This window comes from Lonchura striata, chromosome 3 (assembly GCF_046129695.1).
Source record: "Lonchura striata isolate bLonStr1 chromosome 3, bLonStr1.mat, whole genome shotgun sequence".
Taxonomy (NCBI): Eukaryota; Metazoa; Chordata; class Aves; order Passeriformes; family Estrildidae; genus Lonchura; species Lonchura striata.
In genome coordinates, this window is record NC_134605.1 from 27,770,988 (window position 1) to 27,795,775 (window position 24,788).

At 48.8% G+C, this 24,788-nt stretch overlaps 2 protein-coding genes across 4 annotated transcripts; both read left to right on the plus strand.

Annotated features, from left to right (window-relative positions):
- Window positions 1–1,060: 1,060 nt before the first annotated feature.
- Window positions 1,061–6,389, plus strand: FBLN7 (fibulin 7). 2 transcript variants are annotated; one of them, XM_077782004.1, is made up of 8 exons: window positions 1,061–1,161; window positions 2,368–2,527; window positions 2,617–2,787; window positions 3,112–3,237; window positions 3,321–3,458; window positions 3,891–4,028; window positions 5,015–5,153; window positions 5,269–6,389. In XM_077782004.1, exons 1-8 carry the CDS (start codon window positions 1,069–1,071, stop codon window positions 5,639–5,641), a joined length of 1,338 nt encoding a protein of 445 aa, XP_077638130.1. In that variant the 5' UTR covers window positions 1,061–1,068; the 3' UTR covers window positions 5,642–6,389. The 2 variants fall into 2 exon arrangements, with proteins under 2 accessions (XP_077638130.1, XP_031360159.2); XM_031504299.2 differs by lacking the exon at window positions 1,061–1,161 and having other exon boundaries at window positions 1,510–2,527.
- A 2,366-nt stretch (window positions 6,390–8,755) lies between these two features.
- Window positions 8,756–23,794, plus strand: ZC3H6 (zinc finger CCCH-type containing 6). 2 transcript variants are annotated; one of them, XM_021537647.3, is made up of 13 exons: window positions 8,756–9,440; window positions 13,144–13,324; window positions 13,604–13,729; window positions 14,278–14,533; window positions 14,755–14,876; window positions 15,024–15,140; window positions 16,052–16,163; window positions 16,710–16,819; window positions 17,297–17,550; window positions 17,999–18,501; window positions 18,893–19,132; window positions 20,044–21,425; window positions 23,586–23,794. In XM_021537647.3, exons 1-13 carry the CDS (start codon window positions 9,349–9,351, stop codon window positions 23,649–23,651), a joined length of 3,561 nt encoding a protein of 1,186 aa, XP_021393322.2. In that variant the 5' UTR covers window positions 8,756–9,348; the 3' UTR covers window positions 23,652–23,794. The 2 variants fall into 2 exon arrangements, with proteins under 2 accessions (XP_021393322.2, XP_021393321.2); XM_021537646.2 differs by lacking the exon at window positions 23,586–23,794 and having other exon boundaries at window positions 20,044–22,469.
- The last annotated feature ends 994 nt before the right edge of the window (window positions 23,795–24,788 follow it).

Sequence of the window (24,788 nt, forward strand, 5' to 3'; positions counted from 1 at the left end):
GTCCCAGGGGTTTGGAATTAACAGTGGAATTATTTTGTTGTAATTATTCATCTTCTCCAGAAGGTGCAGAGCAGAGTAGAGTGGATGGTGCTGAGGGGGCAGCTGGCCTTGCAGGGCCCGATATTTTCCCCCTTTTCCATCACTTGTTAAGGTTTGCAGGATGGGCATCCCCCTGGATGATGGGTGCTCCAGCTCTACAGCCTGCTGGGGGATTTCACACTGCAAGAGATCCCCATGGAAAACAGCAACGGGAGCCCCAATGGGAGCAGTGGGTGCTCTCACACTCCCTTCGCCCTGATGGGTTTCCATCCATCCGATCCGCGTGCTGAGGAACCATCACTCCTGCTACAACACCAGGGAAACAGGAGCCTGAGGGGGTCCTGGGAGGGCTGGAGCCCCCCAGCCATGGCCTGGCCCTTCCCTGCTGCTGCTTCTCCTTTTGGGGGGAATTCTGTTGCTTCCATAGCTAGGGCTACTTGGCAGCAACCAGAACTGGACTCAGCACCTCTTGCCTCTCCCTGGGGGAGACTGGGCTGGAAAGGGGACTGGGCTGGGGAGGGTATGCAGGAGTTGGAGAAGGGGGTATTGAACTGGGGGCGGAGGGTTGCAGGAGCTGGATGAGGCATTTTGGGATTCGGGAAATAGATGCAGTGACTGAGATGGGGTGCAGGAGCTGGAAAACGGGGTACCGAGCTGGGGAGAGAGTGCAGGGCTGGGAAAGGGTTTCCCTGCCCGGCGCTGGTGGTCCCGGCCCCGCCGGAGCGCGGGGCTTGACGGGCTCCTGCACGGTGTCCGCTCGCGGCTGCACCAGAAACAGCTTTGCTGGGGGAAAAACTACGCTCCCGCACCTCAACCGCTGGGGGTGGATGCCCAGAGAGCCCGGCCGGTGTCCCGGGCTATGGATGCCCACGGAGTCCGGCCGGTGTCCCGGGGGATGCGCGGGGCCGGCTCGGCGCCGGGGCGGGGAAGCGCCGCGTCCCCTGCACGGGGCAGCGCGGGGGCGGTGCGGGCGGGGCGGGGAGAGCGCGGGGCAGCCGGTCTCGGAGAGCGGCGGCGCCGCACCGCACCATGGCGGGGCCGCGGGGGGCGCGGGGCCGCCTCCCGCCGCTGCTGCTGCTGCTGCCGCTGCTGCTGCCGCTCCCGGCCGCGCCGGCCGCCCAGGTGAGGGGGACGGGGACCCCGAGAGGGGCTTCGGGGGGGGGCAAGGGGCTCCTCTCCGCTTCCCGCTCGCTGCCCGCTGCCGTGCACCCCGACAGCCCCGCAGCGCTGCCCGCGCTCCTGCCCCGGCAAACAGGTGGGCAAAGCCGCAGCCCGCGCTGAAACGGCACATGAGCCGCGCTCAAAGCGCGCGCGGCTTCTTTCGGGCTCTTTCCACCCTTCTTACCCCACACCTGGAGCTGCCCCCGAGCACACCGGGAGCAAAGAATCTCCTTTTGGGGGGGCCGGGGGTGGGGCATTTTCCATCTTTGCGATGGCTCAGCATCCCGCTGGAGCTCGCGCTGGCTCACGGAGTTAAACCCAGCGCTAACAAAGAGCTGTTTATTAAAGCCAGCGACGCGCCAGCATCTATTTGCTTTTGCCTCCCTTCCTCTGGGCTCGGGGTATTCCAGAGCTGCCAGCACAGCCCGGGCTCATCCCCCCCGGCAGCCAGGGACCCCCGAACCTGCTCCCGGGGAAGCAGAGGCCATCGAGCGCATTGCTTGGGCTGCTGTGTTTGTCCTCTCTCAACCCTCAGCAGCTTTTTGGAAACGGGAATCATTCCACAGTGCAGTTATGGAAAGGGAGAAAGAAACCACTTCGACCAGGTGGGACAGAGCCCACCACCTCCACTCACTTTCCCGGAATTCCATAGCCCCCAGCCCGGTCCCTGTGCACTCTCTCCTCACTGCACTCCCCAGATTTCTGAGCTCTGGGAACGTCTTTGCTCTTTTTCCTCGGTTTCAAGTCAATTCCGCAGGAATCCCATAATAACGGTGCCCGTCTCCGGCATGAGTCAGTCCCGTGGGAGCGATCAGTTTGCAGGCAGGAGTCCCACCAGTGTTCCTGGCCCCGGCAGAGCTCACAAGACAGCTGTTTTCCTCTTCTTTTGTCATGTGGAAGTGGGACAGTGCTGGAGCTCCTGCAAGATGAAACATGAGTTATAGCATCTCTCCCACAAAGCGATCCCAGCCCTGCCTGGAGCGCAGGTCTAGGTGGAAAAAACGATCTGGGTAAATGCAGGGGAAAATACAAAGTCAGGGTGCTCAGGAAACATCAGATGCTGCGTCGCTCCCGTGCCAGCCTCCTCCCATGGGCAGCAGGTTGGCTCCTGGGAGGAGTGGCAGCACAGGGAGGTTCCCATCCCTGTCCCTGTTCCTGTTCCCGCAGAGCTGCCTCAGCAGGCAGCAGCTCCTGGCTGCCATCCGGCAGATGCAGCAGCTGCTGAAGGGGCAGGAGACGCGGTTCTCTGAAGGGCTGCGCACTGTGAGGAACCGCCTCAGCACCATCCATGCCTCCCTGGCCAAGGCCACCCCGGAGCCGCCTGTTGGTGAGTCCTTGGGACAGTATTCCAGGGAAATAGCCCTATTGGAAGGATAGGGCCTGCTTCAAACTCACCCCTTTTCCATGGTCTCGCAGCTGCGTGTCCTGCCCTCCAAGCCCCTGTGGATGGGAGGAAGTTTGGCACCAAATATTTGGTGGATCACGAGATTCACTTTGCCTGTGATCCAGGATTCCAGCTCCTGGGCTCCAGCACACGGATATGCCAGGCCAATGGCAGCTGGACAGGCCAGGAGGCCCGCTGTGCAGGTACTGCTCATTGCCTGCCCTGGAATGTCCTTCGGAAAAGTGTATTTATATAAACAGAGGGGGATATTGGTGTGCTCAAAGTGGGGAGGGATCTCAGCAACCCCTCAGAGTTCCAGGGATGCTGCAGCCCCCATGGTTTTGGGATTTCTCTGTTTTAAGGAAAACTGTAAATTACAGATGGAGCACCTCAGCGGGAGAGATGAGGGGAAACGGTACCCTGGCTATGACATGCTGTAGGGTACCAAAGCATCCCGGTGTGTGCAGCATTCCTGAGCCTTGCTTCCTAAAAGGAGATAACATGGAACGTGACTACTTTTCCCGCAGAGATCAGTGAATGCTCAAGCAGCCCCTGCCAGAATGGCGGGACGTGCCTGGAGGGTCTCAACCACTTCAAATGCCTCTGCCCACCGCAGTGGACCGGAATCACCTGCCAGTACCAGGTTCAGACTGGTGAGTGACCCTTGCTGGGGGATAATCGGGAGTGTTTCATCCCCCACCTCATCCTAACTGCCCATCCTGCCGTTTTCCCTCAGCTCCTCCCACCTGGAGCGTGACAGATGACCCGGCCTTCAGCCGGCAGCCCCACTGTGCCCAGATCGCCCAGACCCAGCAGTGCAGCTGCGATCCCGGCTTCCACATGAGCGGCACGGCTTCCAATGGGATCTGCCGGGGTGAGCCGCCGTAAGGGAGGGCTGTGGGGCTGCTTCTGTGCCTGATCCCCTCACAGAGTCATGGAGTCACGTCCGAGGGGACCACAGTGGCTCAGCCCCACCATCCCAGAGCACACAGCACGGGATTGTGTCCAGCTGGTTCTGGAATATCTTCAGGGAAAGAGTGGGGGATCGGCCGCTGCTCCAAGCTCCTTCAGGAGGCTTCAACTCCTTAATCCAAGCCATGGGTGGCTGAGTTCAATCTGGGCCCAGTGTTGCCCTGTGCAGGACACCGCTGGCCACAGCCCTCAGCTGTGCTGCTGCTGCCATTCCCTGGAATCTGCCATCAGCCCACCCCCAGCCCACCTCATGCCCTCTCCTCCAGCCCGTGCTTGCTCCTTGGGTTTTCCCAGGAATCTGGAGCGAGATCTTGGTGAATCCCTGTCTCCGTAGACCTCAATGAGTGCGAGGTGTACCAGCAGCAAGGGGGACCCCGGCTCTGCGCCCACACCTGTGTCAACATTCCCGGCTCCTTCCACTGCTCCTGCCCCGCCGGATACATCCTGCTGGGCGACGGCAAGAGCTGTGAAGGTGAGGAGGCTGGAATCCACTTGGTCCCAAGTGCTCTGCCATTTTCCCCCACATCCAAGGGAAAAGCTGGTGTAAAGGGGAGGCAGATGATGGAGTGATGCTTTGCAGGATGGCAGTGGATGGAGGCTATTTGGATTGGCAGGAGCTCCAGCTGGATGTGGAGCTGGGTGGGGAAATGAATCCCAGCATTGTGCTGGGGAAGGGAAAACTCCACCAGAGTGCTTTAAAAGAATTTCTAAAAATTAAAATAAAATGCTTTTCTGGAAGCATGGCTGCACCTCTCCCTCTCCTCCTCTTCCTTTCCTTCTCTGCTCTCCTTTACCTCTCTGGATGATGGAGTGACACTTTGGGTCTGCACATCCTTGAAGATGACCACACTGTGGCTGTGGGGATGTTCCTGGAGCAGGGAATTCCTGGGAAGAACCAAAAGTAATGTTAAACCTCTAGAATTCCATGATCAGGTCAGAAAGTGGCAGCATCTCCCCCAGTCCAAGCGAATTGGGGTGCAGGAGGTAGGAATGGTGGGAGGCCAAAACTGCTGAAAGCCTTCTGGAAAACAGGGAATTTTTTGTGCCCTGAAAGTGTTGATTTGTTGTAGTTCAGGGTGAGAAAATCCCTGTTTCCCCATTCCTCCCTGATATCCCTGTGTTCCATGGCATCTCACCAATGCTCCCAGCAAATCCTCTGCATTCCAGCTCCTGCCAGGCATCCCACGGGTGTTCAGTAAATAAAAAGGGTCAGTGTTTCCAAACAATCAAGCAGAAAGTTTGGAAAAGCAGCTGCCTTCCTGCTGGCAGAGGGCTGCTCTTAACCTATACCGGCTTGGGGCAGAGCTTGGGGAGACAAGATGGAATTCTGAGATGCTCTTATATTTTTTGGATTGTGTTTAACCGGTTTCAAGGTGGTTTTGCCTATTTTCTGATGGAAAGATGAGCTCAGTCGGAGGCTTCTAGGCCCTGACCCCACTTCCCACCCTTGTTTTCCAGATATTGATGAGTGCTCCCTATCCCAGGATAACTGCACAAGCGGGAGCACCTGCATCAACACCGGGGGAGGATTCCAGTGTGTCACCCCACAGTGTCCCTCGGCTGCTGGCAACATCTCCTACGTCAAAACCTCCCCCTTGTAAGTGCCGGGCACAAAATCCATGGCACGTCATCCCTACGGATCCAATGCCAGCGAGGCGGGGGGCATGGATACCTCATTCCCAAAAAACCTTCCATTGCTTTTCTTTTTGCAGCCAGTGCGAGCGCAACCCATGCCCCATGGAGAGTCGCTCGTGCCACCAGGCCCCCAAAACCATCTCCTTCCACTACCTCCCTCTTCCCTCCAAGCTCCAGACCCCAGCGCCGCTGTTCCGCATGGCCACGGCGGTGGCTCCTGGGCGGCCGGGCCCCGACAGCCTCCGCTTTGGCATCGTGGGCGGGAACAACCGCGGGCACTTCGTGGTGCAGCGCTCGGACCGGCACACCGGGGAGCTGCTGCTGGTGCAGAGCCTGCAGGGGCCCCGCACCATCCACGTGGACGTGGACATGGCTGAGTACCTGGATCGGGTGTTCCAGGCCAAGCACCTGTCCAAAATCACTCTCTTTGTCTCGGCTTATGAGTTTTAGGGGTGGCTCCTGCTCCCTGCTCAGCATCCCACCGCTCCCAGGGGAAGACTGGGCTGGGGCTGCTCTGCAGCCATTCAGCCTACCCTCTGTCCCAAAGTTCTTCTTCCCATGTGGATTTACACCTGTCTAGGTGGATTTACACCACCAGATGACGTGGACAAGCAGTGGGAAGCCCAGAGAGATGATGTCCTACAACAGCAGATGGAAACCACGGCCCTGATTTCCTTTGAATTCCCGTTTTTCCCTTTAGGAAGCAGTGAAGCCAAGTGTGTGGGGAGAGGGAGGCTCATGGCCTTTCCTGCTCGCCTCCCTTGTTGCACTCAGTTCTGCTCCCTAAAAACACATTCCTACTTCCCTTTGGATGCTGAGAATCCCCCTGGCAGCCTGTAGGGATTGAGGTCTGGTGCCTCAATCCCGTGGGATTGATCAGGGCTGGAACACTCCATGAACATCCAGCTGGGTGCCCTCCTTGGCAAGAGGGGCAAAGGAGGAATTCCAGGACTATCCCTGCTCCTTAAACCTCTCAAATTGGGATCCCCCATGGATCCTCCTCATAGCAGAGCTTCAGCTGCATGTGGAGGTGGGAATATTCCCTGCTCCATCAGTCAGAGCCTCCAGCCTGGCATAGGAATGCTGGGAAGAGCTGGGATTCAGCTTTTCCCAGGGGAATTCACCCTCCTGCTTGTGCATGTTCTGCATGTCCCCTTATCCCATTGGATCTAGTACAATTAAAGGATGATGTAAAGGATGTCACTGGAGTGAAGCACCTGAGGGATGTGTGGATGGGGGGGAATGCTCACCCAGAGCAGTCCAAGGGAAATTGGGGTCTGGGAGGGCAAGAACCTATTGTCCATGGTTTTATTTTCCTGCTTTGTTTTGTTTGGAAGTGACTGGCTGATAGCAGGGGGCTCCTTCCCACCGGAGCATCCTCATCCCTGAGCATTTTCAGCCTGGAGCATCCTTCCCCCCAAGGAATCCTCACCCTGGGACTCCCCATCCCTCAGCATCCTTTTCCCTGGGAATATTTACTCCCTTACATCCTGCTGAGCTGCACCCACTAAAACCACTCTCACTCCTTGTCACGGGAAAAAGAGGCTTCCCAAGATGGATCTGTCTCCTCTGGAGGATCGAGCTCCTGGATTTTTGGGGGGGTGTAGGAGCCTGGGAAGGGGTTGGATCTCTCCAGTAGAACAAGAAGAGACATTCAGGGCTGTTGTTGGTGGATGGAGGATGTTTGGATTGGCAGGAGCTCTGGCTGGACATGGAGATGGGCAGGGAAATGTATCCCAGGATTGTGCTGGGGGAGGGAAGGGAAAACTTCAGAAAAGTGCTTAAAAAAATACCCCAAAAATTAGGAGAAAATGCTTTTCTAGAAGCATGACTGCTCCTCTCCATGCCACTTCCCCAGCCTGGCTGGACATGCTCCTCCTACAGGCTATGACCCTATTTTGGGATGATAACACAATCTGGGAGCCAAAACCCAGTAATCTGGGAGAGGACAAGCTCCTGACAGGACAGAATAGTTTCCATTTGCTGCTTTCTCCGGATAACACAGCTGGAGACGGGTGCCTGGACAACACTCTGGAGGCTTTTCCTTGCAGCACGATCCCAAACTGACATTTTCCTAATTCCCGAGGCCAGGGTGAGCTGCTTTCTCCCTTCCAGCCCATGCTAATGTTTAAATACGGCTCTTTGCCTATCTCAACCTCTGGCTGCCATACCAATTGACTAAAGGAGATTTTTTTTCCCTTCCCAGAGCAGCCGCTCCAGCATCTTTCAGATTTCCTGAGGCTGGAATTTGCAGAGAGAGGCTCTTCCGGTCTTGAAATACAACTTTTATTTGGGATAATAATATTTGGGAGCTGAAAAAACAGCAGGAATGTGTCTGCTTCCCTTCGGTGAGCACAGCTGACCCCGGATGTGCTGTCCCAAACCCACCATTTCTCACCCCAGAATATTTAACCAAAAATGTAGGATTCTTCTTTCGAGTCCAGATTTAGAATACCTTTTTTCCTTGCCTATGGCCTGGGGAGATGATGCCGAGTCCTGTGGGCATCAGCACCAGGGTTCCACCTGTGCTGATGGGGCTAATTAGTCCTAAGCAGCCATAATGACGTTCCCCAGCCAGCACCACGTCGTCCCTGCAGGAATGCTGTTTTCCATCCTTTTCCTTGGATTTACCTGATTTCCCTGATGATCCCTGGACCCTTGGTCCTGTTTACCTTGCTCAGGTATGTGAGGCCCAAGGGAGATGATTCTTCCCCTAAGGATCCGAGGCTCCCCGCACTCGGAATACCATGGGAATCCCTGTGAGTGTTCTGCCTTGTTTTTGTAAAGTTTATTCGGTTGCTGACACTGGAAAAAGCCGAGTCCCGTGTCCTGAAAAGCCCCGAGGCAGGGAGACAGCCTGGAACAGGATACAAATGTAACTGTTCCCGGGAACGTTTGATTAAACGTCCTTGAAGTGACTGACAAAGGCGTCTTCCCTTCGCTCACTACATTTTTATTAAATGACTCTCTTTGAACCACTTTATCCCGGATTTTGTCACGCCCTGGGCCCGACAGCGACTCCAAGGACTGCTTCTGTCCCGCCCTGGGGACACATACTCTTGGTTTAATTATGACTGTCACTAATTAATGACGCACGAGCCGGCTCCCCTCACCCACACCGGCCGCCAGGGGGCGCTGCCCACAGTGCGTGAGGAGGAAGGGGCGGCGGCCGTGACGCAGCGGCGGGAGGGCAGGCCCGTTCCCGGTGCCGGTGCCGGTTGTCGCCAGGCGGAAGCCGCCGCCCTTTTCCCCTTTTCCCTCCCTTTCCCCCCACCATTCCCGGGGGGACGCCGCCATCACGTGACGGACGCAGGGCACGTGACACCACGCGCGGCGAGGCCCCGCCCCCTTCGCGCGCGCACGGCGGCGGCGGCCGAAGGGAAGCGGAGGAGGGCGGGGCCAGCGCGTGACGTAACCGCAAGGTTGACGGGCGTGGCTGAAATCCAATTAGCGCGCGATACGCGGCGGCTGCGGCCAATGGCGACGCGCGTAGGGGCGGGCCTAGGGCCGCGGCGGAGGAGGAGGAAGAGCGCGGCGGGCGGCGGCGGCGGCAGCGTGAGGGGACGCGACGACATCGCGGCCCCGGCGGGCGCGGAAGACGCTGTGCCGGCGGCGGCGTGTGCGGGCCGCGGGCGCTCAGCGAGCGTGTGCGGGCAAAGCGCCGGGGGCCGCTGCCGCCGCTGCTGGTGCCGCCGTTCTCCTCCTTCTCTTCCCTCAGCCGCCGCCGCCGCCATTTTGTGCGAGTGCCTCGCGCGGGCGCCATGTTTGTAAGGAAGAATTAGGGCCGCCATCTCCGGCCAGCAGCACCTCCCTCCCCCCGTGTGTGTGTGTCCTCCCGCTCTCCTGTGCCCCGGGGCTGCCGCTCGAGCCGCCGCCGCCGCCACCGCCTCCCCGCAGCGCCCGCGCGGGGCGGCCGGGCCCGGGCGCTGAGTGCCCGTTAGTGTCTCACTAAGTAACCGTGAGTGCAAACCTTCATCATCTCTCCTCACTGAGGGGCCCGGCCCTCCTCCTCCTCCTCACCGAGCCGCCCCCAGCGCGGCCGTGCGCGCCGCCGCCGCCGCCGCCTCCTCCCGCCGCTCCGCACCGCGGGCAGCGGCGGGGCCCTGCCTTCCTCCACCTCCCTCCTCCTCTTCCTCACCACACCACAGCCAGGCACAATGGCCTTTGAAAGCCTGTTCTCCAAACCCCCAAACCCAGTTCTTGACCCAAACATGCCCGACTCTGACAGGCAACATGCAGGGGACGAAAGGTCGAGTAACATTCTTCTCTCTCTCCGCTTCTCATAATGGTGGTACTTAGTGGGGTGATGCTGGTAATGATGATGATGCTGATGATGATGATGCTCTGTTAATGTGCCTGAGGGGGTTAATGATGTTTTTGGGGGGCAGGTCACCTTCAGGCTGGAGCGGGGTGGTGGTGGTGGGGAATGCAAATTGGGGAGGGGGATGTCACTGCATTAAAAGTGCATTTTTTTTTAGCAAGGTTTTAATTTTTCCTTTTGGAATGCATGCGTTTTTACATCTTCATTGATTTATTCTGGCTGGGAAGGGGGGCTGTTTGCCATTCTTTCCATAAATTGCACTTTCCAGGGGGTGTCTGTTGAATGTCACCATTGTTCTCATCTCAGGCAGGAAAGGGTGCTCCGAGTTGGGCGGGTTTTTAATTTTTGGCTGTTTTTGTTGATACCACAATCTCTCACTAGAGCCATATTTAACGTCATTTTCTTGCCAGATTCCACCTTACACATTTAACTGGATCTTTTTTATGCAGATTAAGGGTTGACTGACGTTATCTTTGCCACCTCTCAATCCCCATGCGCAGAAACCAGAGTCCTGTTCCTCGTGAAAGGACCTCTGTTGCTCCCTCCCTCCCTCCTTTCCTCCCTCCTTTTCTCTCCTGCAGCTGCTGGAAATTCAAATCCTTCCTCCAGGCAGCTATGGCCTTCCTAACTAGTTCCAAAAATACTGTGCCAGGGTGGCAGTTACCAATGCTTGAGCCTGCATCTACCCTGAGCATTCCTGACAAAGCTGCAGGAGTTAAAAATGCTGGGGTTTTGGGATTCCCGGAGCTTGGCCTCCCCCCACACAGCTCAACAGCCATTTGTGGTACTTCAGAGGACTGGAAAACACTGTGATAAAAACCAAACAAACAGACCAAAAAAAAAAAAAGGCTTGTGGGCAAATGCAAAACTGTTTCCTTGCTGGAGAAAAGAGCAACGAGTTCTGTGTTATAAATTGGGAATGGTCCCAAAATGCTCCTCAGGTTTAGTGCAAGGGTCAGGGCAGAGCCCAGAGCTGCTGGTTCTTGTTTTCCCCTTTCTTGTCCTTGAGAAATGCTCCTGGGATTTAGTGCAAGGGTCAGGGCTTGTTGGTGCTTGTTTTCCACTTCCTGGTTGTCCTCAGGAAGTGATCCCTAAAATGGCGTGAGGTTTAGTGCAAGTTCAAGGCAGAGTCCAGAGCTCCTGGTTCTTGTTTTCCCCTTCCTGCTTGTCCTTGGGCAAGGGTAGAAGTTGTGTCATGCTCTGTTTTCCAAGCCAAGTGCACACCAGGAACCTGCTGAGATCTCTTAGAGCTGTGCTGTGGAGTTTCTGCAATCAGGCTGTGACTTTTCACTGTTTCAGGGATTTAAACTATCTGGAGTTCTCAAATCCTTGAGGACAAGCCCAAGTGACTCTGGGTAGTGCTGGAAGCAGTGTTTTTCCAGCTTGGAGTTCTCATCTTCTCACCAGCCTGTTCCCACCAGTACAACCAGTTGTGACACTGGTAATTGTGAAATGGAGCCAATAAGTGCCACCTAACAACCTAATTAATTTTAATTTACAAGTGTTGCTTTATAATGTTTTAATTTATAAGGTGAAGAGCAACAATACACACGACCTGGGAGATCATGCTGCTTCTAAAAGTTCAGCTCTTTAGTAAAATAAGTTCATTCACTTCAAAAAAGGCCCAACTCCGAAGTTTTTGCATTATATCAGGTGTGCAAATGTAGGACCAGTAAGACCAGTTCACTTCATGGAACACCCACACTGGCAACCTCACAATTCCCAATCAATTTATTCAGTAGGAGTTCTGTTAATATTTTGATTTGAGCTGATCTGTTGAAAGATAAAGAAATTACTTAGTAAAAAAAAAAAAAAACAAAACTCTGTCTGTCCAAACTTTGAATATATCAATTTGGAAAGTTGTTTTAATGCAGTTTTCTCAAGACAGGAATGTTCTTTAATAAGTTTTAGTTAATTCCTGTTGTTGACAGTATTTTGGTGATGAAGGGTCTGAGCCTTCCAGCACAGGGGTCCTGGAAAGATTTTTCTTGCAAGGATTTTGTGAGGATTTCTTGAGTCTGTTGGGTAAATCCACGGCAGGGTAAGGAGTGAGTTTATTTACACACAAATCAATGCGAGATTTCCCAGAAAATAGCTTGAAATTAATTTTCACTTTTTACTACTCCCAGCCACCCTCTGCTTTTATTTTATTTTCTCAGTGAAAATTCTCTGTTATTTGGAGTTATTTTCCTTATTAATTCCTAATTTCTTAAGCAGTACCTTAGCATCAAAATTTGGGGCATTTTAGCCATCAGGGAATTTTAACCCTAAGTAAAATTATTTTTAAATTAAATTATGTGGAATGAAAATTTAAATACCTCAGTAATATTTGAGGGTGAAGATTCACAGAATATTTCAGAAAATGCATCCTGGGTTTGGATCTTGGACTTAAGGATGTTCTTGAGTAAATCTGCTTTGGGCATAAGGAATTCTATTTTTAAGGATGACATGAAATAAGGTCAAGGAAGGGGAGCTAAAATCCAGGTTTGAAGGTTAGAAATTAAATTAAAATACCAAAACTGGGGCTTTTAAATTCTCCTTTTCCAAATATTTGTGGAACTGCCCAGGGATTTCAGCTTGTTGCTTTTCCTTGGAAGATCATTTGTCTTCTGTGCCATTCTGATCCATTTGAGAGATGTTCTAGGAATCCACTCAGACAGTGGGAATGTTTTCTGGGATTGTTTTCACATATCCATCTAGCTCCAAGTATCTGGAGGTTGTGGGAGAGAGGGAGAACTCATGAAAAGGAGGTTCTGCTCTCCCTTCCTGGTGAACAGCTCCAGTTTGGGATTTAAATGGGAATAAAAGCAGTTAAACCAGAAGAGAATTCCTGCCTTGGCACTTCCTTGAAAAATAACTTACTTTCCAAGAAATGGTACATTTGACCATTATCTTTTCAGTCCCTATTTATCTAGTTGTTGGGGTTTTCTTTCCTCTTTCTTCCTTCCTCTTCCTCCCTCTTCTTTCCTCTTCCTTCCTGTTCCTTCCTCTGCCTTCCTCTGCCTTGCTCTGCCTTCCTCTGCCTTGCTCTGCCTTCCTCTGCCTTGCTCTTCCTTTTTTTCCTTCCCCCCACCCCCTCCTTTTTTACATTCTTGAAGTGCAGTCCTTGGAAAATGCTCTGATGTTGTGAAAAGAACTTAGAGATTAGAGGAGTTTTGTAATTTTCCCTCTGCCATGCAATCCAAGGGATTGTATTACTGAGACTGGTTTACCTGGAAAGTTATTCCAGTCCTGGATGCATCCCAAAAGTGAAAATCCATGAGTGTAATTCCCATAGGAACTGGGATATGGGAACAACTTTGTTCCCAAGGAGCATTTTCTGTAGGTATTTTATGGAAGAGGATATTTTAATTGATCCTTGAGGGAATGAGTTTAACTGATATTGTCAAAGCATAATTGGATTTTTGGGATAGTGTTTCAGGGATATTAATGTTCCAGTTTTATTTCATTAATGTAATTCCAAGAAAGTCCAGGTCATACAGCAGTTGTGCCCTCTCCCTGGCATATCCATTTGTCCCAAAAATCAAAGCCTGGGGTTGCTTCAACTGTGCTTTAACTGTTTTTTTTCCAGTAATAGGTGAGCTGGATGATAACATGGAATTTTATTGTCTTCCTGGTGTCCCTCTTCCAGGGAAGATGGAGAGCTGGAAGATGGGGAAATAGATGATGCAGCCTATGAGGATTTGAAGGAACATGGTGCAAAAGGGGAGGATAAACAGAAAAATGAGAAAGGCCACCGCAAATCCCGGAAAAAACGCAAAAAGGAGAAGGAAAAGAAAAAATCCAAAAGGAGAAGACGGGACAAGCATAAGGTTAGGAAAAAAATTCAACATTTTGGAAGTGCTGATTTGATTAGTCCAGGACAGGGATCTAAGAAACTGGCAAAGGAATTAAAATGGTTTTATTACCATTAAAACTTAAACTAGTCTTAAATGTTCAAAGTTAAGCCCAGGTCTTGGAAGTTGAACCAGACGGATTTGAGAGTTTTTAGGATAAGATGCACAATGTAAATTTATCATTTTTTGCTCATTGTATTTATGAAAAGAAGATGATTTCCTCAAAACTCCCAGCTTTTTTGTTTTGCTTTCTAGCATAACTCCCCTTCCAGTGATGACAGTTCTGACTACAGCCACGACTCCGACATGGAGCGCACTGAAAGGCCCCACAAAAAAAGCAGCAGCTCTTCCTACAGGGATTATGATTCCTCCTTCAGTCAGGTAGGAAGTTTTAAATTAATTTCTCATGTCTTTATTGAGGTGAAATTCCAAAAATACAAATATAAACAGTGTGGGTTTGGAAGTTTTGCTTCATCCCCATGCTTGTTCTCCTGGGTTTCTGGAAGCACATCCACTTCTCATCTCCCTGAGGAGATTCCCAGATATAAAGCAGGATCTGTGGTCAAAAAAAAGCCTGATGCCAGTTTTATCTCCATCAGCTAACAGGAATTAAGGAATCTTTATTATTAAGGAATTTTTTTATTGCCTGCACTGGATTTAGGCTAGACTCAGGAAAAAAACTCTTGAAAAGCCACTTTTCAATATCTAAGGTTGATTCTGCTTTTTGGGAACTGAATTTTCATGGCTTTTCTCTGCTGGTGAAGTAAAATTAATTTTTCCTGAAAAACTCATTTTCCCTGTATTATTGATTTTTTTTAGGCAAATCTGGTAATGATAAAACAGCCCCATAAATAGATTTTTAGAGAAGTTTGGAGGGGTGGGGTTTAGAAATACGGCATTCCTTCCTAATGCAATTCCTTTCCTTACAGCATGGACACGTGTCTGGGAATTACATGAGTTCCCAGAAAATGCAGCATAAAAAAAATATCAAAAGTAAGGAATATGACAACTACAGTCATTACAGTGATGAAAACTTCGGCAATTACAACGAGGAGGAAAAGGATGAGGATTTTGCTGACCAGCTCAAACAGTACAGACAAGCTAAAGAGACTTCCAGTGGGGATTTGGGACCTCCATTCCCAAAGGAACCAGTGAAGAAACAGGGCATGAAAGGGATCCAGAAAGGTAAGGGGGGGGGTTTTGGTGGCATTTTTGGGGTGGAGACCTGCATGAGGGAAGATGCCAGGGATGGTTTTCCTGGGATATTCTGGTTGTTCAAAAATAACATTTCCAACCGTAGAAAGAGAGGAAATTACTTTATTCCATTTGTCTCTCTTTGATGCCATGAGAGAATAATTTTCCCTTAATTTCTGTGATCCTTTTAAGAGGTTATTCCTGTTTTCCAGGCATTTCCCAACGAGGGAACAACTACAATGTTGGAAGAGGGCGTGGAATGCAAAAGAAACTGAAGCGCAAAGATCGTGGGAGGGGCAGGGGCGGCAATAAAGGATCTGATGGCTTCCATGAGGTACTTGTAATTCCAATCCTTTTTCCTGCAATTTTTCCTGCAATTTTACCTGCAATTCCAATCCAATCCATTTGCACTGGTGATGCAGATATTGCATCACCAGTGCCCTAAAGAGGAGTGGATAAAATGTGGAATTTTTTTTTCCAGGATGGCAAACCAGTGAAAAAATGGGTAAATATGAGCCAGGAATTCATCAACCAACACACGGTGGAGCACAAGGGCAAACAGATCTGTAAATACTTCCTCGAAGGGAGGTGCATTAAGGTAAATTTTTAGCAAATTTGGGTGTTGAAATTCAATGTTTTGATTTCTGATGTGCTGAGGATTTCTAGATGGAATTATTTGTGGAAAAACATTCCCTTCTGTTACACATTTTGATTTAAATTCTAATAAAAATTGATACTTTTATTAATAAAAACATCCTAAACTTACCCTGAGAATTATAATTTATTAATGACATCATTTCTCACAAGTCTGGAATCTAAATAGGCAGTGATTCCTGAATATGTTAAATTATTTCCTGCTGATTTGGGAACTTTGAAGGAATTACTTTGTGGTGCTAAACTTTAGAAAGTGGGATTGATAGAAAACACAACCACTGAATGCTTCTCCCTTTTATTTGATTATTTGGGATTTTGCAGTGGAATTTTCTGTTTCTTACCCAAATGGTAGAAATAAAAGTGAAATGTTGTGTTTCTTGCTGCCTTTTAATACCTTTGGCTCAGATGGCTATTTGCTGCCACCTTCAGTTTTAGAAGGGACTGAAAGATCACTTGGTGTCCTTTTCAGGAAAATAAATCCTAAAAAAATACCCAAACCCCCATCCAGCAAAATAATCTTAAAGAATAACAGAACATATTAAAGTAATTCAGTAAAATATTATTTCAATGCCTTTGTAATGCAAATTCCTGGGTGAAGGCAGAGAAGAGGGATTGTTTTCTGTCACCATTCCATCTATTCCTTTGAATTCCAATCCAGGAATTTTCTCTAAGTCCAGATACCCTCTATTTACAGTTTTTATTGCTTATAATGGAATTTAATGTTGGTAAAAATGAAAAATTTGGATTTAGCTGAGGAGGATGTTCTTTTTACTATGGAGTTAAATTACTCAGCATTTCAGATGGATAATGGTTTTTTCTTGTTTGTTTGTTTTTTTTTAATTTATTTATATATAGGGAGAACAGTGTAAATTTGATCATGATGCAGAGATTGAAAAGAAAAAGGAAATCTGTAAGTTTTACATACAGGGTTATTGCACCAAAGGAGACAACTGCATTTATTTGCACAATATCCTTTAAAAGTACTTCTAAATGTGCCTGAAATGTTAATTTCTATTATTTTATGTCTATTTATTTTTATATAAATGATTTCTTAAGATTTTAAGAGACTCTTAAAATCTCAAAAGAGACTTTTAAGAGACTCCACCAACTACTGTGTAGTTTAATTACAAGATTCTTTTTCTCAAATACTTCAGGGGAAAAAAACAAATATAAAATTACTGATTTGTAACATTTTTGAAAATAAAATCCCTGGAATTTTAGATACATTTATCCACACTTTTAAACTCCTGATCTGTTCCTTTTTGTCATTATTTTGGTGTTTTCATCTAGAATTGAGACCTTTTCCTTTTTAACCATAATTGGAAAATTAAATCTGAAGGCCACAGAAATGTAATTTTTAGGAGAATTTTAAATGGAAGTAAGAGGTATGTCTGTTGTTAACTTCCAAAATTCCTACCATAATGATGAATTCCTGATGAAGAATTGAGGGCGAGCTATCAGATGGATTTTACAACCTTCCCAAACTGTTAGGAATCCTTAATTCCTTCCTCACATGAATTCCCCTGCAAGTTCTACCACACAGGAGCAAAGTGTTATCAAGGAGATAAATGCAAATTTTCTCACGCACCCCTGACTGCAGAAACCAAGGAGCTGTTGGATAAGGTGAGTGATCCAGATACTGGGAATATCGGGATGCTGCACTCGGAGTGGGAAAGGGATGGCAGAGCCTTTTCCATGTGCTCTGGGAAATCCTGAGCTCTGGTTTGTTGGGATAGTTCCTCTCCAGTCATTGCCCACCAGGCCTTAAAAGAAAAGGGGTGTGAATCCAACACTAAAAACTTGAGGAATCCTGGAATAACTCCTTCCACTCCTGTTTGAAGGAAGTGGACTTGTGGGAAATTACTCCTTCCTCAAATAGAGAAATATTTTCTTGGCTGGGATTTGGTGTTCTGAAAAGAACTCCCAAAAATGGATTTAGAATTCCTTTGAGTTGGATGTCAATATCCAGCAGTATTGTAGCAAATAACAGGAATGTTGTTATTTAAATTTGGAAATAATATTTCAGTAAAAGGCACAAGATGAAATTGAACTGGAATACTGGAAAACTGATTAAATGTTTGACACATGGCTTTGTTCCAGGTTTTGAATAATGAGGAGGAACCCCAAAATGAAGATGAGAAGGAGCTGGAGGAACTCCGGAAACGGGGCATTGTTCCACTTCCCAAACCCCCGCCAGGGGTCGGACTTCTGCCAACCCCTCCTGAGCAATATCCCTTCTCTGAGTCCGACATGGAAAATTACCAAGATCCTTCAGGAGATTATAAGAAAATCCCATCTCTTTTTGAAATCGTTGTGAAGCCCACTGTGGATTTGGCACACAAAATTGGGAAGAAGTAGGTGTTGGAACTCTGGGGAGAACTCTCCTGGATATTTATCATTTAATCTTTAATCATTGTTCCTGTCAGGATTCTGGGTTAAGTTGAGGATCTGCCAGATAGTTGATACCAGGATTATTTAATGTTTTCCATAGAAAGGAACTTAGGCCTGACCTTCCAGAAGTTGACTCTTGGTTTGGTGTCTCCATCTGCAGGTGGAGCAGTTTGTTCCCTGCTCCAGTCCTTTTGTAGCTGGATTTTTCTTGGGCAAAACTGATGGAGATGAGCAAATATTGGAAAAAATGTGGGTTTGGCCAATTTAAGGAATGTGAATTGTTGGAAAATAATGCTCCTTTGGGAATTTTATCCAATGTCAGGTCAAATAAGAATGGGAGGGGGCAAAGAGAGGCAACTGTTGGTGTTTGTAGGTCCAAAATTTGATTCCTTGATTTTCTTCTGCTTCCAGGCCACCAACCTTCTACAACAGTGCGTCTCCCCCGCGGCCGCCGTTCCAGGGCAATGACCCACATTCCCAGCACATGTACAATCCAGGCTCGAGTCCAGGGCCAGGTCCTGGCATGTCCCAAGGACACAACGGGCCCCCGATGCACCCCGGTTCTCCTGGGCACCATCCCTGTGGAGGCCCCCAAGGGCCAGGAATGCCACAGAGCCCCCCCATGCAGGGCGTTCCCCCAGGATACATGGGCCCACAGAACCAGACTGGAATGCCCATGCAGGGGCAGCAGGGTGGGCCACCCCTCACCCCGCCGGGGATGGGAGGATCCTACAATTCCCCTGGAGTGCAGGGACACATGGTGAACATGCCAAGGGACAATCACTGCCCCCCGGGGCCACAGTACCAGCAGATGCCCGGGGAGTATGAGCCCATGCAGAACCCGGCTGACTTCTATGACAACTATTATTCCCACCAAGCTGTACACAACTTCCAGCCAGCCAATAATTCTGGAGGTAAGGACATCTGCTGGATGAATTTTGGATAGAAACTTCCTGGAATGTCTTCAGTGTTCTGGCTTTCTCAGCTGATGCTTTTCAGTTGTGTTGTTAAGTCAGATTATGCTTTAGGTTGAAATGGGATATTGGGAAGAAATCCTTCTCTGTGGGGCTGTGGAGGTCCTGGAAGAGTTTTCCCAGAGAAGCTGTGGATGCCTCATCCTTGTAGTGTTCCAGGCCAGGCTGGATGTGGCTTGGATTAGCCTGGGATAGGAGAAGGTGTCCTTGGCATGGCATGGAACTGGATGTCCTTTTAAGTTCCTTTCCAACCCAGTCCATTCCATTATTCCATGTTTGTAGCTGTCAACATTTCTCTAGGATAACTGCTAACTGGAGTTTTGTCCTGCAGATGGAGCGTGGCACGGAGAATTTACAGATCACCAGGCTCACCTCATGGCTCCGGAGTCACATCCGGGCGGGAGTGAGTCAGACTGCATGGGGGGCCACATGGGCCACAACCAGGGCATCAATGTGCCCGATTTCCTGCCGGCCATGCAGAAGGCCCTGTATGTGAGGCTCAGCCAGAAGCACCAACGGGATGGAGACTCTGCCAGCAGCCAGGGCCAGAGGGCCATGAGCAAAGATGAAGGTGAGCAGGATTTGGTTGGAATTCTCATCATACTTAATGGCCATGGTCAGCAAATCGGTTGACGTTGACTGACGTCATGTTACTTTTCACAGTTATTTGGGATAGTTACTGAAAGCAGCAGCAGCTCAGTATTTTCAGCTCTTCTTCCCAGCCTGTTCTAGGATCTTAATGTAGGTTCAGTCCATCCTGGGTCCAATGAATAATTTGTGGATCTAGTTGCACTTTTAAAAAGGTTCTTTGGTTGATAATTACTTCGGAAAATCCCTTGTTGGACCAGAGGGGTTTCTTGCTGCCAGGACTGGAAGTGTATCCTCGATCCTCTTGCACGTCTTGATCCGTTTCCTCTAGAGCAGCATTCTTCCTTCTCTGATATCCTTTAAAATAAAATACTGTAATTTCTTCCTTTCCTGAATCTCAACTTCTCCTGCAAACTTTGGGATTTGGATTAAGTAAGGCAGCAAATTTGTAATTTACCTGGATTAAAGACCAGTGCAAGGGGCCATTTTACTTTTCCTTCCCCTATCAAGACTCAGATTTTAGATACAGTTATTTTACTAGTACTGATAAAAGATTGTTTGAAAGCAGGTTACTTTCCCAAATTAATATTGATGGATATGGAGACATTCCTGGGCTGTGTTGCATTGTCTCTCCACTACCTCTTTTTTTTTTTTTTTTTTTTTTTTTTTTTTTTGTTTTTTTTTGTTTTGTTTTGTTTTGTTTTGTTATGGCATTTCTTTGATTAAATGGATTTTGGTCATTTGAGGTTGTGATTTTTATGACACTGGTAGTGATTTAATATTAGATCTTTTCCGTTTGACTTTACTGAGGAGTTTCCCCTTAGGGAGTGTTGGATTCTCTAAGAAATATTTGCTGGAATAATCTAAATTTTGTGGCATTTCTTTGATTTTTAGATGACAATGTCAACTGGTATTCCAGTAGTGAGGAGGAAGAGGGGAGCAGTGTTAAATCAATCCTCAAAACCTTAAAGAAACAAAGCGAAAACTTTAGGAATCGGCAACAACATTCCACAGAGCAACACATGCTTGGGATGCCTACAGATCCAAGGCTGGCAAAAGACAAAGGTGTGGGGCCTCAGGCTGCTGACCCAAGACTCCGGGCCTCTCCAAGGCCTAATCCCAGGAAGCTTTCCGAGTCGGTGTCCCTGGATCCCCGGCTGGCCCGCGATCCACGGATGCACAAGGTCAGCGAGGGTGGCCATCCTGGCCCCTCCCTGGCTGGGGCCAAGATGGATTTGCACCACACCCACACTGGAGTGAAGGTCAAGCAGAAAGGGCTGGATGATGACGAGGAGGACTCGGAGAGAGAGCTGAGGGAACGAGCTTTCCTCATTCCCTTGGAACCTCTGCCAGGCGTCACCTTACGGGATCCCCGCTCCCAGCTGCGGCAGTTCAGCCACATCAAGATGGATGTGACCTTGATGAAACCCAACTTTGCCAAGCACATTGTGTGGGCCCCTGAGGACTTACTCCCAATCCCTCTGCCTAAACCTGACCCCGTCTCTTCCATCAATTTACCTCTCCCTCCACTCATTGCTGACCAGAGACTGAATAAACTGCGAAATTTGAAGAATGATCCACACCCCAACGCGATGCCAGCTGATCCCCGGCTCGCTGCCAAGGCCAAAAACAGCCTTGTGGGCCGGGGTGGCTACTTGGATCCATCCACAGATTCCCATGCCAGTAGCTCCAGCAAACTGGGGGATCCTCGCTTGCAAAAGAACGTTGATCCCAGACTCCACAGACTGTCAAGTGCAGATGCTCACCATGGAGTCGGGAAGGATTCTCACCCTTCCAAGTTTGACCCCCGGCTTGCCAGAGCTGCTGCCAGCTCATCCCAGTCCTCGGAAGCCACAGCTCCAAAATCTGACCCTGATGCTCTGCCACCATACGCACCCAAATTATCATCTAGTGGTGTTAGGCTGGGAACTCCTGGCTCCATCCTGAGTGGGATCAGTTTGTATGATCCCAGGGATCACAGCTCATCCTCTGACATGGCTCCAGCCAGTTCGGGAGAGAATGGAGAGAACCAGAAAAAAAGTATTTTGAAAAATTCCAGTAAAAATGAGCCGAGTCTTGCGGAAGATGTGTCTCAGCAGAAGGCTGCCTCCAACATGGAAAAGCCCACAGAAGGATCAGCAGAAGCTGCTTCAGACAAGGCAAACAGCACCAGTAAATCTCAGGCTAAACACTCCAGCGCTGCCCCTGCCGTCCATAATCTCCCAATCCAGGCTCTGTCGGGATTAATCCGGCCACAGTACAGCGACCCCAGGCAGGTGAGGCAGCCCGGACAGGTAACGCAGGCCCCGGAGAGCGATCCCAACGGGGAGTCGGATGATAAATCCTTAAAAGATGTTTTCAAGACTTTTGATCCAACTGCTTCCCCATTTTGTTAGCAGATGGCTTTGGAGTCTTTTTACCGTTGTGGGTATTGCAGTTCTCTGCTGTTTTGTACCTGGGTTACCTCTTTTGGCTTTATTTATTTTTAAATTATAATTCCCACCACTTTTCAGCTGCTAATCTCCGAACCACATGCAGTTCTCCAGTACGCTCGAGTGTTTGCAAAGCTGTGGTATTTTCTAGAGAATCCTTTTTCTTTCCAATTTCAGGGAGACTAATAATTGACCTGTAGAAATGAAACCAATCCCCCCGGATCATGTTAGAGCTGAGAAAAGCACTTTCATTGTAAATAAGTCATGGAAAATTCCCAGAGCTGTATATGTGTGAGCTGCCTCTTTCCCAACCACCACTTAGATCCGATTGCCACATTTGTATAGATCCAAGCAATATTATGTACATTAATTCCCGGGAGAGATGCTGTTCAAGGACTGCCAAACCCCTGAACTGATGGAAAACCTCACGGAAATTAATTCAAAGGAAAGTGTCGCTCCTCCTTTTCCAATGAATTGATGTAAGACATGGACAGTTTTTATTCCTGCAGTCAATATTAGTGTAAAAGAGACTATATCACATATTGAGGATGAAAAATGTCTTATCTTTTAAAAGTATTTTATTCTATGCTGTACATAGAAGAAATTGTGAAGTACATAACTAGCAAAAGTAACTGTTCGAAGTGGAGAAAACTACATTGTCTAATACGAAAACAAAAAAAGGTTTTTATTTAATTTTTTTCCACGCCTACACGATTGGGATTTAGTGCTCCAAGTTCCATTGTGGTGTTCATGTATTTCAACGTATTTTTGTATTCAGCTGCTTACTTTGTATTGCTTTTTTTGTATGGCTGTAACTGCAGTACTTGTATTCATGGTGTCTCGACAACATTTTTAACAAAACAATTAAAAAGGGTACAGTTAATTCCTGGTGACGACTCCATGTGCATACGGTGGCAGCTGGGAGGAGGGGAACTAAAGCTGGGCTTTTTGGGATGGTTTGTTGGGATTTAACATAACCTTGTGCCTGATCCCAAGGTCTAATGGAGAGAGTTGCCATTTTTCATCATGGAACGTCCTGCATGTCTTGAATTCCCCAGGTTTTGCGTGGGAAAGCACAACTGTTCTCCAGACCTTCTGTCCTGCCTTTGGGGCTGCTTTTTCTCCAGAGGAAATGCAATCATTCTTAGCCAGCTGCTTTTCCAATAAAAATGTGCCGGCTGCTCAATCAGTCATCTGCTTCCCACCCCTTTGGAAGGTTTCTCTGCTTTAAGTTTCTTCCTTGGTGGACCTTTTCTTCTTGTTTTTCCCTTGGCCATGTGATGGTCATGAACCTTTTCTTCTTGTTTGTTGATCAAGTGGTGTTTCCACTGGGACAGCAGAGTGTTTTTCCCAAGTTCTGAGGTTTTGCTTTGTATGGATGAGCCAAGGGAAGTCTGTGACTCCTGCACGGCAGAGGAGGCATCTCTGAAGGCAATCACGGTTTCAGTTTGCCTTCCTGATTTGCCAGAGCATGAATTCCATTAATCTTGTGATTTTTTTTTTTTTTTTTTTTTTTTTTTTTGCATAGGAAAAGTAGAGAATAGACATGGAACTGGTTGTTACCTTGGAGTAATCCATTAGTCCTTTATTACTAGTCTGTTATTTCTTCATCTACTCACTGGTATGGCTAGTCAAGGTTTTCCTCAAAAAACCGAGCCAGCAGGGAATAATAGTGTGGAAATAGGACATGGATACAAAGGCCTGTGAGGCCTCACAGCCTGTTCTCTCCATGTATATTTCCTTCCTGCCTTACTTCCTGCCTTCTTCCCTCCTTCCCTCCCCTGCTTTATCCATTGCAGATAGCTTCCCAGAGTCTGCAGTGTGCCTGCTGCTGCTTTTTCTCAGAATATGGAGGAGATTCCTTGCTACCACGCACATAATGGAATTCCTGGTCTGGGGAAGATGGTTGGGATGCAGGTTGGACACCAAAGTGGGCTGGAATGGGCTGCAGCTACCATAGAGCCAGTTGTGATCTGCTGTGGTGTTGGATTGTGTATTCCACAGAGGAGGCTCTCCACCTCTCCTGCAGAATTCCAGCACGGAGCAGTATTACTGTTAGACAACTTGTGATCCTGAGGCTGAGAAGGATGGATGTGGAGAGCCAGGATACAGGAGAAGCAGTGTCACCAGTCTAGGATACTCTGGAAGCTGTGAGGTGGGTGATCTTGGGGACTGAATGTTTACTCTGGATAGGAGAGAATCCTGGGGCTGAGTGGGATTTTGGGAAGAAATCTGCAAGCTCAGGGGCAACAGGTGATACAAAATGCTCCCCCACTGCTGTATCCCTGGATATGTGAAGGAGGAAAGGCTGAAAGTCGGCAGAAAGCCTGAGCATCTCTGGATCACAGAATCCTGGAATAGTTTGGGTGGGAAGGAACCTAAAACTCATCCCATTTCACGCCCTGCCATGGGCAGGAATACCTCCAACACCTCCCATTGGATAAGAATTCTCCAAAGTCTTATCCATCCCATCTCACCACCTGGGGGTAAAACACTCACCAGAAGATTCCTGGCCTCCCCATGGAGCCTGTTCCTGCCACAATGAAAAACTCGAGCGTGAATCCTTCATACTGCAAAGTATTCCTCCTTTGCTTCCAACAGCACTGGGACAAGGAGCCCCTTTCTGGATTTACAGATGCCTCTCCATAACCGTATGTCCTTTCCTAGGATTGGGATGCTTTGGGATAGTCTCACTCCGAGGAGGTTGCTCTTGCCCCAGAGACATCAGGGTGGGTTCAGCCTTTGCCCCTCGAGTTTTCCGGAGCCCTAATTCATCCCGATCAGAATTTAAAGCCGCCTTGGCTCTGTGCTGTGTCAGGTTTTTCCTCCACTGCTGGCAGAAAGCAGCAACTTCTTCTTCTTCAGGGTCTGCTGGGGGTTGTCCCAAACCCTGTTGGACAAAGGAATTGGTTTAATATATCCCTGTGCATCCTAAATTATGGAAAAGTCTAGATTTGCCAATGTGTGTGTGTGATCCACACGACATTGCTACGTCTTAATGCTTCAAAATGAATGCTTCAAAAGCTTCTTATAGGGAGAGGAAAGGAGGGTTGTTTGTTTGATAAGCAGAGAATTTTCCAAAGGGAAATTTCCAGGTCATAAAGGACTTGGACTTTGGGATCTAGATAGTCAAAATTAATTCAGCATCCTCAAAGTGAAAAATGGACAAATAGAGGAAGTGATAAGTTTAATTAAGACAGGAGGAGC

Bases quoted from the DNA above. Each gene is read 5' to 3' on its own strand.
- FBLN7 (XM_031504299.2), top strand. From the start codon at position 2,215: ATGCAGGGGAAAATACAAAGTCAGGGTGCTCAGGAAACATCAGATGCT. The intron at 2,528-2,616 runs GTGAGTCCTTGG...ATGGTCTCGCAG, and splicing joins CACCCCGGAGCCGCCTGTTG to CTGCGTGTCCTGCCCTCCAA. The intron at 3,238-3,320 runs GTGAGTGACCCT...GTTTTCCCTCAG, and splicing joins CCAGTACCAGGTTCAGACTG to CTCCTCCCACCTGGAGCGTG.
- ZC3H6 (XM_021537646.2), top strand. From the start codon at position 9,349: ATGGCCTTTGAAAGCCTGTTCTCCAAACCCCCAAACCCAGTTCTTGAC. The intron at 14,534-14,754 runs GTAAGGGGGGGG...CCTGTTTTCCAG, and splicing joins CATGAAAGGGATCCAGAAAG to GCATTTCCCAACGAGGGAAC. The intron at 19,133-20,043 runs GTGAGCAGGATT...TTTGATTTTTAG, and splicing joins GGCCATGAGCAAAGATGAAG to ATGACAATGTCAACTGGTAT.